This window comes from Saccopteryx bilineata, chromosome 3 (genome assembly GCF_036850765.1).
Source record: "Saccopteryx bilineata isolate mSacBil1 chromosome 3, mSacBil1_pri_phased_curated, whole genome shotgun sequence".
Classification (NCBI taxonomy): Eukaryota; Metazoa; Chordata; class Mammalia; order Chiroptera; family Emballonuridae; genus Saccopteryx; species Saccopteryx bilineata.
The window spans coordinates 191039073-191055252 of record NC_089492.1 but is presented as its reverse complement, the minus strand read 5'-3'; the positions used below and the strand labels follow the sequence as shown (position 1 = coordinate 191055252).

The window sequence follows — 16180 nt, the reverse complement described above, 5'->3', positions numbered from 1 at the left end:
TGGAAATTAGCCCTTTAGCAGATGTATCATTGTTAAATACATTGTCCCATTCAATGGATTCCCTTTTCATTTTGTTAATGGTTTCTTTTGCTATGCAAAAGCTTTTTAGTGAACACACAACTTAAAATCTGTGGCACACAGCAAAATTAGTCCTGAGAGAAGGCAGTTCATAGCATTATAGACCTACCTTTAGAAGCAAGAAAAATCTCAAACAATCTAAATTTACACCTAGAAAATACACTAGAAAAAGAACAACAAAGACCAGACTAAGTAGAAGGAAGGAAATAATAAAGATCAGAGCAAAAATAAATAACAAAAATATAACTAAAAAAAATAAAGTGAAGATTAGTGAAATCAAGAGTTGTTTCTTTGAAAATATAAAGAAGATTGGCCCTGGCCAGTTGACTCAGCAGTGGAACATCATTCCAGCATGTGGAAGTCCCAGGTTTGATTCCCGGTCAGGGCACATAGGAGAAGCAACCATTTACTTCTCCCCCCTCCTTCACTTCTCCTCCCACAACTACGGCTCAATTTGAGCAAGTTGGCCCTGGGTGCTGAGTTTGGCTCCATGGCCTTGCCTTAGGCACTGAAATAGCTCAGTTGCTGAGCAAGGCAGCAGCGGCCCCAGATGGGCAGAGCATCACCCTATGGGGGGTTTGCCAGGTGGATACTGTTGGGGTACATGCCAGAGTCTGTCTCTCTGCCCTCCTGCCTTTCACTTAATTAAAAAAAAAAAAGATTGATGAACCTTTACCAGACTCATCAGGAAAAAAAGAGAGAGGACCCAAATAAGTAAAATTGGAAATAAAAAAGAAGTAACAACCGACACTACAGAAATACAAAGGATTATAAGAAAATACTGTGAACACTATATACTAACAAATTGAACAACTTGGGTGAAATGTATAAATATCTAGAAACATAATCTAAAATAATCAGGAAGAATCAAAACCTTAATAGACCGATTACAACTAATGAAATTGAAGCAGTAATCAAAAAACTTGCAACAAACAAAAGTATTGACCAGATGGCTTAACAGGTTAATTTTACCAAACATCCAAAGAACTAATAGCTATGTTTCTCAAACTATTCCAAAAAATTCAAGAGGAGGGAAGACTGCCAAGCTCATTTCATGAGACCAGCATTATTCTAATTCCAAAGCCAGATAAAGACACTACAAAGGAAGAATATTATAGGCCAATATCCCTGATAAACATAGATGCTAAAATCCTCAACAAAATACTAGCAAAGCAGATCCAGCAATACATGAAAAAGATCATACAGCATGAACAAATGGGATTTACTCTGGAGATGCAAAGTTAGTACAATATCCACAAATCCATAAATGTGATACACCACATGAAATGAGGAGTAGAAATAACATAATCATATCAAGAGATGCAGAAAAAGCATTTGATAAAATCCAGCACCCATTTATGATAAAAACTCTCAGCAAAGTGAGAATAGGGGGATCAAATCTTAGTGTAATAAAGGCCATATATATATGACAAACCCACAGCCAACATTGTCCTCAATGAGCAAAAACTAAAAGTGTTTCCCATACAATCAGAAATAAGACAGGGATATCTGCTTTGACCACTCTTATTCAACATAGTACTGGAAGTCCTTAGCTATAGCAATCAGACAAGAAGAAATAGAAGGCATCCAAATTGGAAAGGAGGAAGTTAAAGTGTCATTATTTGCAGATGACCTGATATTGTACGTAGACAACCCTTAAGATTCCACCAAAAACTATTAGATCTAATAAGTGAATTTTGGCAAAGTAGCAGGGTATAAAATTAATATTCAAAAATCAGTGCCATTGTTATGCACCAATAATGAACTATCAAAAAGAAAAATTAGGAAAATCCTCTTTACTATTGCAACAAAAAAATAAGGTACCTAGTAATAAATTTAACCAAGGAGGTAAAAGACCTGTACTCATAAAATTATAGGATACTTAAGAAAGAAACTGAAGAAGATAAAAATAAGTGGAAGCATATACTGTGTTCATGGATATGAAGACTTAACATCATTAAAATGTCAATAGTACCAAAAACAATGTATAGATTCCTATTAATATACCAATGGCAAATTTCACAGATCTAAAACAAATACTCCAAAAAATTTATATGGAATCAAAAAAGACCCTAAGTAGCCTTGGCAATCTTGATAAAGAAGAACAAAGTTGGAAGTATCATACTACCTGATATCAAACTATAAAACAAGTCTATTTAACCAATCCAAATAGCCTGGTATTGGCATAAGAATGGGCATATAGATTAATGGTATAGAACAGAGATCCCAGAAATAAACCAAAGCCTTTATGGCCAATTAATATTTGACAAAGGGGGCAAGAACATACAATGGAGTAAAGACATTTTCTTCAATAAATGTTGTGTTTGGAAAATTGGGCAAGTACATGCAAAGAAAAAGAAAAAAGAAAAGAAACTCAATCACTAACTTACATTATATCCAAGTAAAAACTCAAAAGGGATAAAAGACTTAACTGTAAGTCATAAAACCATAAAAATCCTAGAAGAAAACATAGGTAGTAAAATCTCAGTTAGCCCTCATAGCAATATTTTTGCTGATATATCTCCTTGGGCAGGGGAAACAAAAGAAAAAAAATTGAGGTACATCTAGGCCATTTTCTCAGTGTGGTCTGGGAGTGTCTGTGAGGTAAAAAATATTAATATGAAGAGTTCTTGCTTTTTACACTCTCATTCTTTCATTAATATACAGTGAAATTTTCCAGAAACTAAATGACATGTGATGCTGTAATTGTTTTCATATTTGATACAATATGTGAAGCAAATATGAGAATCTAGCTGTCTTCCATTACGAAGTCAGCTTTAAAAATATTTGCAAAAAATGTAATAGTCCCATTATTTTCACTATTTTTTTGTTTTGGAAGATGTGGTAGTTTTTGTTTTTTTCTTTTTTTTTTTTTTTTTTTACAGGAACAGAGAGAGAGTCAGAGAGAGTGATAGTTAGGGACAGACAGACAGGAATGGAGAGAGATGAGAAGCATCAATCATCAGTTTTTTGTTGCAACACCTTAGTTATTCATTGATTGCTTTCTCATTTGTGCCTTGACCGCGGGCCTTCAGCAGACAGAGTAACCCCTTGCTCGAGCCAGCTACCTTGGGTCCAAGCTGGTGAGCTTTTTGTTCAAGCCAGATGAGCCCGTGCTCAAGCTGGCAACCTTGGGGTCTCGAACCTGGGTTCTCTGCATTCCAGTCCGATGCTCTATCCACTGCACCACCACCTGGTCAGGCGGAAGATGTGGTAGTTTTTACTTTTATTATCAAATTGTTGTTTATTTTGACACAATAGATTTATTGTTATTTAAAAGTAAAAAATTTTTTTTTGTATTTTTCTGAAGCCAGAAACGGGGAGAGACAGTCAGACAGACTCCCGCATGCGCCTGACTGGGATCCACCCAGCATGCCCCCCAGGGGGTGACGCTCTGCCCACCAGGGGGCGATGCTCTACCCCTCCCAGGTGTCACTCTGTTGTGACCAGAGCCACTCTAGCGCCTGGGGCAGAGGCCGAGGAGCCATCCCCAGCGCCCGGGCCATCTTTGCTCCAATGGAGCCTTGGCTGTGGGAGGGGAAGAGAGAGACAGAGAGGAAGGAGAGGTGGGGAGGGGTGGAGAAGCAGATAGGCGCTTCTCCTGTGTGCCCTGGCCGGGAATCGAACCCGGGACTTCTGCATGCCAGGCCGACGCTCTACCACTGAGCCAACAGGCCAGGGCTAAAAGTAAAATATTTTTAAATGTTCTCACTTTTCATTTCTAGTACAATAAATATTGATAGATTTAACCTACATAAAATGTTTCTGAGGTCCTCAATAATGTTTAAGAGTATGAAGGGAGCCTGAAAATTAAAAAGTTTGAAAACTATTCAGAGTTTTTAAGAGTGATATTCTATTCAGCATTTTACATTAAGAGTAATCCAGATTGTTTGCCTTTATTGTGACACATCTAAATTGTGTACATGTAGGATGCAATGTTGATACATTCTAATTTGTTCCTGAATTGCTCACTTTGTGAAGAAGAGAGCCTGAATCCTCCAGATATGAAAAGGACTTCTCAGCCAGCCTTCAAAATTCACAATCTGCTGGCTCTGATCACAAGACTTCTCACATGCCAGGTAATAATAATAATTTAAAAGAGGACATTTTTATTGGGTGGTGGGAGCAATACAAAGGTTGGACTTAAACCAAAAGAGGCAATGTGAGATGACAGAATTAAGTTATGGAAGACAGCCTGATCAGTTGGTGGCGCAATAGATAGAGCATTGACCTGAACCACTGAAGACCCAGGTTTGAAACCCCAAGGTCACTGGCTTGAGCGCAGGCTCACCAGCTTGATGCAACTACAAGTTGATGTTTCTCATCTCTCTCCCTCTCCCCCATAAGAAAAAAAGAAAAGAAAAGAATGGAAGACAGAATAGAGATCCTTTGATAAGCCAATTAGTCTTTCCTTCCTCCTACTGATTTTTTCTGTTTATCTCTCTTCAACACCAAATTCTCTCAAGTCTACAACATAGTAACATAATAAAAAATTTAAAAATAAAGATTCCCAGAGAAATGCTTCACTTGGTACTTTCCATGTTTCAGGAAAGCTTTTCAGAGCAGTAGTCTTACACTGTACCTAATACAAGTTAAGCTCTTAAGAAGCACTCACCAAATATTTGCTGACTTCCCAATCTGTTCTTGGAGCCTTTTAAGTTTACTGTTTCTGATCTTCATAGGTTATCTCTTACACCGTTCTTTATATTATTCAGCTTTTTTTAAAGCATGAAAAAACAAACCAAAGCTTAGAATACTGACTTTCTTGTTTGAAGTCTCACATATGATAAAGTGGCAGAGTCATCTGACTCCAATGTATGTATGAGCTTCTGACCTTAGGTTATTGTGGTACAAGCACCTTCATTCTGAGTACTCTGAAAATATCTAGAGTTTCAGTACTGATGAGGGTGTCTGGTTATTTTTGTGTCAGTTACAGTAGTGTGTCTAAAATTTGGATTTGTAAACTGACTAGGTTAAGAAGGATATATGTATGAGTTCACGAGCATGTATAGTTATTATAAATAAGTGTTAACCTTCCATTGATTATACTAATCTGTCCCAATAACAATTTATATATGAGTATAAATCTATATTAATTCTTTCCACACTAACCCTTTATTGAATGTCTTACAATGAGTGATTGAAGAATTGTGTTTAATATTATTTTATCTCCTTTGGTTTGGCTACTAATTTTGGGAGGGAGATTTGTTTCATTTGTGTTTTTTCCTTCTTTTAGCTTTACTAAAAACAATGTTAATCTGGCTTCTCAAACTGTTATCTTTAGGACATCAACAATCCTGATGCTGAACCTTTCAAAGAGAGTGAGAAAGTTAGTGATCCATTGCTACAAAAATTGAAGAACTTCCATTTTAAAAAGAAAATTTTAGATGAAGAGGTACTGTATGTATTCTCCATTCTAAAAATTGTATTATTTTCAGTGAAAAATAGTCAAAGTAAAGGGTAGCAGAAAGGGCCTGACCTCTGGTGGTGCAGTGGATAAAGCATTGACCTGAAACACTGAAGTCGCTGGTTCAAAACTCTGGGCTTGCCTGGTCAAGGCACATATGGAAATTGATGCTTCCTGTTCCTCCCCCTGCCTCCCATTTCTCTCTCTCTCTCCTCTCTAAAATGAATAATTAAAAATTAAATAAAAAAGAGGTAGCAGAAAAGTACAAAGATACTCCTAAAATTTGGATTAAAAAAAGAATTGTTTTTGTGGTCAGGTTAGCTTTACTGTAGCCCTCACTAGGAGATATATTGATCAACATTTGACTTACTTTATAGTTGTAAGTCTGTATTAGAAACTCTCATTCATCTACCAAAAAAAAATGGTATGATTTTTTTTCACTTTTACATGTATTTTGACATTTGTAGTGATTTCAAACTTTATCACTTGGCATAATGGGTAAATTGGAAACAAGTCATTCTATTTCTCACTAGCTGTACCCGGCCACGTGTTGCTGTGGCTCAGTCTGGTTAAATGGAAAAGAAAGAAAAGAGAAAGCGCACGTTTCTAATATGTTTAATTTCACAATGCTTGTGGGTATACAATATTTTTTGTTGTTCCATTGTCTGTGCAGATATAGAGATTGTCTGGTTTGCCGAGTGTAGAACACACAACATATAATTGTCCATGTGAGAAGCAATCTGTGTGTAGATCTAAAGCACACAATTCTAAAGATTGGCCCTGAGCTTTCTTGATGGTGATTGCAAACGCCAATCGGATTGAGAACTGCAATCTCTTAAATTGAAATGGCATATCCTTTAGAATCATAGGAATGCGAGGAATAAGGACATTTCACCTTTGAAAGGTCCTGTCAAGATTGTTGCTTCTACGACATTGCTCGTTAATTTTTTACAGTGCACAAACCCAAACATTTCGTGTTTTTTTTTTGTTTTTGTTTTTTTTTACAGAGACAGAGAGAGGGATAGACAGGTACAGACAGACAGAAACAAAGAGAGATGAGAAGTATCAATCATCAGTTTTTTGTTGCAACACCTTAGTTGTTCATTGACTGCTTTCTCATATGTGCCTTGACCGTGGGCCTTCAGCAGACTGAGTAACCCCTTGCTCAAGCCAGCGACCTTGGGTCCAAGCTGGTGAGCCTTGCTCAAACCAGATGAGCTGCACTCAAGCTGGCGACCTCAGGGTCTCGAACCTGAGTCCTCCGCATCCCAGTCCGATGCTCTATCCACTGCACCACCACCAGGTCAGGTAACATTTTATGTTTTACCATGAAATCCATCAGTGATTTCAGCTTCTGTCTGAAAACATGTGCTGTGATGTCATGCCTATCCACCGGTGATTGGCCAGGAAGTAAGAGCTGTTGTATATCATCCCAAGCTGGATTGCATGTGAATGTAATGAATAGGTCTGGACTTTCGTAGTGACGAACATACGCAATTGCATCTTGAGCATACTCATGCATATGACGTGGACTGCCTGTATATGAAAATGGCAAAATTGTTAGTCTTCCAACGTTAGTTGTATTACCATCATTTACAACTGCATCTCACAAATGAACGTATTCTTCAGAGCAAAGCTTGGTCTGATTCAAACGGATGAATATCAAACGTTCTGTTTCAATTTTTTTATACATATCTATGATGTATTGGTGAAACAATTGACGGCATTTTAAAATGGGATTGTCTTCATTCTCTCAAATCATTAATCAGTATGAATAATAGTTCATTGTGCTGCATTTCATATTTGTTTCTTCACCACTGACTGGATTTATCATCTTAACATTGAAGTGATATCCATCAGCACCATCCCAAAAAATGATTGGATGTTGCAGGGCATCGTAGCATCAATGAGTTTCTGCAAGTTTTGTCAATTGATTGTTTCTCCAATGAAGAACAATATCTCTAGGTTGGAATTGATCTCCGACTATAACAATTGCCACACCATCTATAGTTGGAGCATTGAATCTTCACACATGTTCTCCAGCAGCCGTTCTGTCCGCATGAATAACAATCTTGTGTGTATCAGATGGCATCATGTCAATTGCTGTTTTGAACAAATGCACTAAATTGTTTTTTTCGTGAAGAAGCTCTTGCAGTTGGGAAACGGACCTTTTTATGCCAGTAGAAATTCCGCAATATGAATTTAATTCATCATTGCTATCACCGATGAAATACATCTGTAGGAATTTATGTTGACCATCTGGGAACAGAAGCAGGCTGGCTTTATGATAAATTTTTCCTTTCACTTTGAAAGTTGGCATGAATTGAGCTGTTACAATTTCTGCGCCGAACAACATCATTTGGAAGCATGAGTTCTATTTCTTGATGTTAGATAAGAAATGCTTTGATTCAGTGGTATACCTGGCAAGCAAATTTTTAATGGCTCTGGCAGTTCTCCAAGTTGAGGCAGTTTAATTTTTCCAGTGACACAACACATTCCTTTTGTTTCTCCATTAAATTTCAGAGCCTTGCAATAAGGACACACTTCAGTCATAGTGTCAATGAGAACATGCCGGCTCAAACTATAATCATCAGCTGAGTTGTACCAGAATGCAAGGTGATTGTAATTGCATTATTGATGAGCACGGAGTTGTGTTTGATGCTGATCTGCTGTTTCTTGTTGACATCTTTCAGCCACTGTCAGCCTGTTGCATTCATTCTGTTGAGAACAAAGCAGATCTGAAGCTGCAGAACACAATTGCTGTGCTCACAACCGTGCATCCCCAAGTCTGAGTGCATGTAAATGGATCGTAAATCAGAAACATTGAAATGGAATCATAAAATATTTAGTATAGTGTGTGTTGCTTTTACATCCAACAGATGGCACTGTTTTTCAAAAAAAGCATGTTTTTACCTGTCACAGGTGTGACATCTATATCTATATAATAGTAGGTATATAAAAAAGAGCACATATTCAAATACAACGTTATAGCAAAATTTCAAAGCAATTGGTGAAGAACTTTCAGAGATTTAAGATTTTGAACAAATGAACATTTACATTTTTATTTATATAGATGTGGGACAAGAGTAAGGAAAAGGCTCCTGAAATTTCTTCAGTTATTCTTTTCTTAGTATAATGCTACAGAGATTAAAGGACAAAAGAGTGTAGGTTAACTAGGGAAGGTGATAATAGGATGTTAACTTGTGCTGTTTTAAATCTGAGAGGAATACAAAAGTGACAAATTTATCTTGACTAAAGCAATAAAAGCATTCAAATCTGGGATCTTGGATCACTATAAACAAATTTAGTCCTGTACTATAAGGTAATTACTTTTCTGAATTGAGGTAGATAGGAAATGTGTTGCAGGTATCCTGGGGAATCTTTTATCTCCTATCTAACCTGTAGAGAAAACGATCAAGAAATAGACAGAAATGCTCAGAAATTACTGTCCTCCACTTCTTAAACCAGTCTTCAAAAGTAAACACAGTTGAGGATTGGAGCAGGATGGAGCAGAAATACAATTTCAGAAAAGGCACATAGGGCGAAGTCCAGAGGAAACCATATGCAAGGAATTCTCTCCCAGGGGAGTGTTACAGGATGAACTTTGCTCCTCCAGCAGTGAGTTGCAACAACATGTGTGAAAATGTTGTCTGCTAGGGAAGCTCATTAGAGACTGTGCCCTGGGTTTTTCCTGGGGGCTTGTTCACATAGGCACCTTCTGCCTAGCACTCACCAAAATTACAGATGCAAAGAGGTGTTCAGTGCAAACCACAGTCTTTGTACAAATATGTTAGGCACAGTGAAGCCTCCCACCATTCAAGTCCCCAGATACAGTCAGGGGGCCACCTGGTTAGCAGATCATTCTAAGAGCAACCTCTAGCCTGCTCTGCCAACTCTTTTCTGGACAAGAGCTGTAAAAACAGTGTATCTTTTGGAGACCAGGGATTGGACTGTGTATGGCAGGGGTCCTCAAACTTTTTACACAGTGGACCAGTTCACTGTCCTTCAGACTGTTGGAGGGCCGGACTATATAAAAAAAAAACTATGAACAAATCCCTATGCACACTGCACATATCTTATTTTAAAGTAAAAAAACAAGCCTGACTAGGTGGTGGCACAGTGGATAGAGCGTCGGACTGAGATGCGGAAGGACCCAGGTTCGAGACCCCGAGGTCGCCAGCTTGAACGTGGGCTCATCTGGTTTGAGCAAAGCTCACCAGCTTGGACCCAAGGTCGCTGGCTCCAGCAAGGGGTTACTCGGTCTGCTGAGGGCTCGTGGTCTGGGCACATATGAGAAAGCAATCAATGAACAACTAAGGTGTCGCAACAAAAAACTGATGATTGATGCTTCTCATCTCTCTCCATTCCTGTCTGTTTGTCCCTATCTATCCCTCTCTGTCTCTCTAAAAAAAATAAAATTAAATTAAAAAAAATTAAAGTAAAAAAACAAAACAGGAACAAATACAATATTTAAAATAAAGAACAAGTAAATTTAAATCAACAAACTGATCAGTATTTCAATGGGAACTATGGGCCTGCTTTTGGCTAATGAGATGGTCAATGTCCAGTTCCATATTTGTCACTGCTAGCCATAACAAGTGATATGACATGCTTCCGGAGTCGTGACATGTGCATCCCGCGTCACCGGAAGTAGTACTGTACGTGAGCGACGCAGCGCTTTGCGGCGGCGCCACATACAGTATTCCAGGAGCACAGGATGCATTCACTGACCACCAATGAAAGAGGTACCCCTTCTGGAAGTGCGGCGGGGCTGGATAAATGGCCTCAGGGGGCCACATGCGGCCTGCAGGCCGTAGTTTGGGGACCCCTGGTGTATGGTTTGATGATGATATCATAAATATTACAGAATGCAGTTTTATTTTTCTCTCCTCTGAAATATAAAATGCATTTTTTTCTTAGCTATGGAAACATAAAGACAGAATTGCAACTTTCAGAGAATTAATTGCTAATGAGAAAGCATTTCAAGATCAGGTTATTGATGTGAGTCTAACTTTTACTATGTACTGTCTGTCTTTGACATAAAAATCATAATTTCAGATATTTATATTCTTTCAGTAAATTTGTTTAAATCCTTCTAACTCTAAGTTGTATACTTCTATTATTCTAGCCACTAAAGATTTCTTTGTTTGTTTCACTAAGAAAGTATTTGTTTTCAAATGCTCAAAAGAGTGTGAAAGTACTGAAAGTGAGCACAAGTGTATTTAATCTCAGGTTACAGACTTTGATTCAAATGAAGCCAAGAATGTTAGAGATGTACCTACCTTATTGGAAGCCAAACTAGATAAGTACTACAGTCTAAATGCAGAGCTTAATATCTTGGTAAGAAAATTTGTTTTTCTTTTTTGCTTTGCTATCATTTTTATACACAACACCATTTCATTAACAAGTTTAAGAAATTATCAACCTACAAAAAAATTTGCCCATAAAAATGGTCACACACTGGCATTGTGGCAGTATAATTCACTGAGAAATTATAAAATTGAAGTTTGCATCTTCAGGTTTTTTGTTTTGTTTTGTTTTGTTTTGTTTCTGAAGCTGGAAATGGGGAGAGACAGTAAGACAGACTCCCGCATGCGCCCGACTGGGATCCACCCGGCACGCCCACCAGGGGTGACGCTCTGCCCACCAGGGGGCGATGCTCTGCCCATCCTGCATGTTGCGACCAGAGCCACTCTAGCGCCTGGGGCAGAGGCCAAGGAGCCATCCCCAGCGCCCGGGCCATCTTTGCTCCAATGGAGCCTCGCTGTGGCAGGGGAAGAGAGAGACAGAGAGGAAAGGGGGGGGGGTGGAGAAGCAAATGGGCGCTTCTCCTATGTGCCCTGGCTGGGAATCGAACCTGGGTCCCCCGCACACCAGGCCGATGCTCTACCGCTGAGCCAACTGGCCAGGGCGCATCTTCAGGTTTTGAAATTTTATGTAATGTCCCATCTGCTTTCTGTTTAGACTGATCAGATTAATTTCTTTCAAAATGTAGAAATCAAATTATATGTGCAATTCTTTCATAGTGAATGAAGCATATTTCCATCATTGTTTGTGCTACCACCATTCTTATAGCAATAGCTGTTTATAACAACCATGATTAAGGGTGGTTTGGGAAACAACACTCATAGTTTACTTTAGATGGCATTTAAAGATAAAGGTGTCACTGCAGAAAAGAAATGGTAATGTTACTTAATGGTGTTAAATAATGGAATGGTAGTAATCATTTTATGGTATATTTGTGTATCAGATAAACAAATTGGATACTTTAAACTTACACAATGTTATATGCCAATTATATCTCAATGAGGCTGGAAAAAAAATGAAGGCAGATAAAACAGGAAAAGTATTAGAAGTAAATAAAAATAAGATCTTGGTAGCTAAGTAGTTATAGAGTTACAATCCAATTAGATCCCACTATAATGAAAAGGTGGTTAATTAACATAATTTATTTTTCACAGCAAAGAAGTCTACCATACTTCTTTCTTTTAAGTTTTATTTATTTATTTGTTTATTTATGAGGGCCAGGGAGAGAGAGACAGGAACATTGAGCTGCTCCAGTATGTGTCCTGACCGGGGAATCAAACCCGGCAACCTCTGTGCTCCAGGACGATGTTTCAGCCAACCAAGCTATCTGGCTAGGGCTTAATTTTTATTGATTTTTAGAGAGACAGAGAGAAGAAGGGAGAGAGAGGGGACGAGGAAGGAAAGCATTTGTTGTTTCACTCAGTTATGCATTCTTTGGCTGCTTCCCGTGTGTGCCCTGACCAGAGATCAAACCCACAACCTTGTTGTTTTGGGACAATGCTCTTAACTGACTAAGCAACCAGCCAGGGCCTCTCTATCATATTTCTAAGTTATTAAAAATAAGTGTTGGAGACTTCTGAGCAAGATGGAGGCAGAGGTAAACACAGTACTCAAATCTTCCCACAACCACATCAAAATTAAAACTAAACTACAAAACAAACCATCATTCATAACCTTTTGAAATCTAGCTGAACAGAGTCCTATAACTACAGATATCAAGAAGAAGCCACATCACAACTGGTAAGAGGGATAGAGTCGCAGAATAGGTTGGTCCCACACCCACGTGGGGCTGACAAAAATAGGGAAGGATATTTCATCCCTCTTGAGAATCAAGGGATCCCAGACCCACACCAGGATCACCAGTTCAGGGTTCCAATCCAGGTAGAGAAATCCCCATAAATTCCAACTGTGTAAAACAGCAGAGATTATGACTGAGTGAGACAGAGGCTGCTGAGCCCCAGGCAGCACCTCTTAAAGGGCCCATAACAGACTTACTGGGACTCAACTCCCTCTGAGCTCCAGCACAGAGGCAGCAGCTTGACAGGAACTATGGACATACTGGGAGGAACTGGATTGTTTGGCATCAAGGCAAGAGCATTGGGTGGCAGCTTTCTGCCAGATAAAACTGCTGCAGTGGCCATTGCTCCTTTTCTGACCCCACACCCCATCCTGCTTCAAGGCTGGCAGGCAGGCACCATATCTGAGTTTCCAACAACCTAGCTCACACTGTTCACCTGGCCCAGATGATTCCCTGAGACCCTGCCCCACCCAACTTGCAGGACCACGCAAGCCATTTCCAGTGCCTTTTCCATACAAATTGCCTCTATTGCCTCATGCCTCAGATTTTACTAAAATCTCTCAAACAAGCAGCATCTGGCCTCTGTGTACCCTGTACCACTTGCTAAGTGGCCCTAGGCCTGGCATTAGGAGCAGCCAGTCTTGGTTCACAGCTTGGCCGCTTCTGGGCACCTCCAAGCAGCAACCACCTGCACATTGCTCTGTAGCTCATGCTGGGTGGCCCCAGGCAGGGCACAGGTGGTGGCTGACCTTGTACCTCCCAGGAGGCTCCAGAGTCAGGGCACCCAGTGGACAACTTGAGACCATGTGGGATTACAACCCTACCACCTCCACGAGTGATACATCAAAGGGTAGACTCTATGAACACCAAAGCCTGACCAAAGCAAGTCCTGTTCCATAGGGTCAACTCCTTCATAGCAGTTCCTCTGCTGTAATTACAGCCAGTCCTTACATTCAATTGGCCTGGGGACAATACCCCCCAGTGAAACCAAGAGCAATTAGGTGCACACAGCCCACAGAGGGGTGCACCTGGAATACCCAGCTATGGTGACTGAGGAAGCTGTGCCACTCAGCCCTGCAGGACACCACTATACAAGGCCACTCTACCAAGTCTGAGGGATTTAACAGCTCTAGAAACAAGCATAGGGAAACAGCCAAAATACAGAGACAAAGAAACATGTTCCAAATGAAAGAACAGGAGAAATCTCCAGAAAGAAATCTAAACAAAATAGAGGCAAGAGAACAACCAGATACAGAGTTCAAAACAATTGTTATAAGGGTGCTCAAGGAACTTAGGACATAGAAACCATGAAAAAGAACTAGTCAGAAATGAATGCTACACTAACTGAAATGAAGAATTAACAGGGAATCAACAATAGAGTAGATGAAGCTAAGAATCAAATCAGTGATTTGAAACATAAGGAAACAGAAAATACCTAATTAGAACAGCAAAAAGAAAAAAAATCCAAAATAAAAAGGAAGATAGTGTAAAGAACCTCTAGGACAACTTCAAGAATACCAGCATTTACATCACGGGGGTGCCAGAAGGAGAAGAGAGAGAGCAAGAACTTGAAAATCTATTAGAAAAAATAATGACAGAAAACTTCTCTAACCTGATAAAGGAAATAGATATACAAGTCCAGAAAGTGCAGAGAATTCCAAACAGTATGAACCCAAAGAGGCCCATCCCAAGACACATCATGAAAAAGGTTAAAGACAAAGAGAGAATCTTAAAAGTAGCAAGAAAAAATCAGTTAGTTACCTATAAGGGAGCTCCCATAAGACTGTCAGCTGATTTATCAAGAGAAACTGCAAGCCAGAAAGGCATGGCAAGAAATATTCAAAGTGATGAAAAACAAGGACCTACAACCAAGATTACTCTACCCTGCAAAGCTATAATTTAGAATCGAAGGACAAATAAAGAACTTCCCAGACAAGGAAAAAAATGAGTTAATCACCATATCCAAAAATTACATGAAATGATAAAGTGGTTATTTTTTAAGAAGAAGAAGAAAAATAAAGATAAAAAATATGAACAATAAAATGACAATAAATACATATCAACAATTGAGTCCAAAAAACAAAATAAAAAAGCAGAACAAAAACAGACTCATAGATACAGAGAACATTTTGACAGTTGCCAAATGGAGAGAGATGAGTGAAAAAGGTGATGAGGTTAAAATGTACAAATTGGTATCTGATCGGTGGTGGTGCAGTGGATAGAGTGTTGACCTGGGACGCCGAGGTCCCAGGTTTGAAACCTCAAGGTCTCCAACTTGAGAGTGGGCTCATTTGGCTTGAGTGCAGGCTCACCAGCTTGAGTGTGGGGCCATTGGCTTGAGTATGGGATCATAGACATGATCCCATAGTTGCTGGCTCAGCAAGGGGTCACTGGCTTGGCTGGAGCCCCCTCAGTCAAGGCACATATGAAAAACAATCAATGAACAACTAAAAGTGCCGCAACTATGAGTTGATGCTTCTCATCACTCTCCCTTTCTGTATCTCTCTCTTTCTCTCTCAAACAAACAAATGATTAAATGAATAAATAAATAAATAAATAAATAAATAAAATGTGCTGCAGTCTTTCTTGAACAAACTGTATCTGAGAGAAACCAAATACTTGATAAGGGAGAGTTCTTTATTGAAGAATGTAAGCTATTAAAAACAGAAGAAAAGGTGCATTTATAAAATTGTATTTTGCAATCCTGAATAAAATAAAGAATGTAGGCAATTATAATGGTTGTTAAAACCTTGAAGTTTAAGACTGATAGCATTTAATGAATGTGTCAGACGGACAAACACCTGAGCCCACTGATCAATCTCAACCCCTCTACTGCTGAGACAAGCAGACCTGTGTGCCCTGACATGATGCAGGAGACTACACACAAGTAGTCTCTGAAGTAGTCTCACCAAAACAGCTGGATCTGAAAGCAAGGTGCTAGACCTAACTACCAGTTAACAGTAGACACAGAAACGTTAAGTGACACCATGAGAGCAGATCCAGAATGTGAGAAATTCTAGTCAATAAACAACTGGCATGAGAAAAGGGAGGGAGAAGAGAGAAATAGTTGTTATAGACTAGAAGAGATTAGAGACAAATCAACCAAATGCAGTATATGAAAGCTGTGTAGATCCTGACTTGAACAAGCCCGCTATAAAAATATATTTGTGAGTTAATAGCAGAAAATTGAATACAGTCTGGGTATTAGATAATACTTATATAATGTATACTATAATAATAATAAATAATGTATGCAGTCCAATGAGTAGGACCGCTGATTTGTAATCAGCTGTCAATTCATTTATATAAGAAAAAAAATAGTTAGTTGCTATTTCTGTTAGCAAACTTGCTCTGCCTTTTCCTCCTCAAGATATTTCATTACAGACATGTGAGCATATTTAAAACAATAGAAGACTGATGGTCATTCTTAACAATGTTATTTAATGGGAACATTTCTGTTGTTTTTCTTCTGTAATTGCTTTGAAAACTAAGGTAACCACTAAGGGAATTTGTGAATTCCCTTTCCTGATAATTAATGATAATTAGATGTCACTTTTTTAGAACACATTTTTTAATTTTTAATAGTTTTT

General features: G+C 38.9%; 1 protein-coding gene across 1 annotated transcript in view; it reads left to right on the top strand.

The window, feature by feature from the left end:
* The window catches only part of CAGE1 (cancer antigen 1), a 59246-nt gene that overhangs the window by 16419 nt on the left and 26647 nt on the right, over positions 1-16180 (top strand). The window contains exons 7-10 of the mRNA XM_066266512.1: positions 4008-4157; positions 5363-5473; positions 10406-10486; positions 10718-10825. Coding sequence (XP_066122609.1) covers positions 4008-4157; positions 5363-5473; positions 10406-10486; positions 10718-10825 — 450 coding nt within the window. The remainder of the gene's footprint in view (positions 1-4007; positions 4158-5362; positions 5474-10405; positions 10487-10717; positions 10826-16180) is intronic.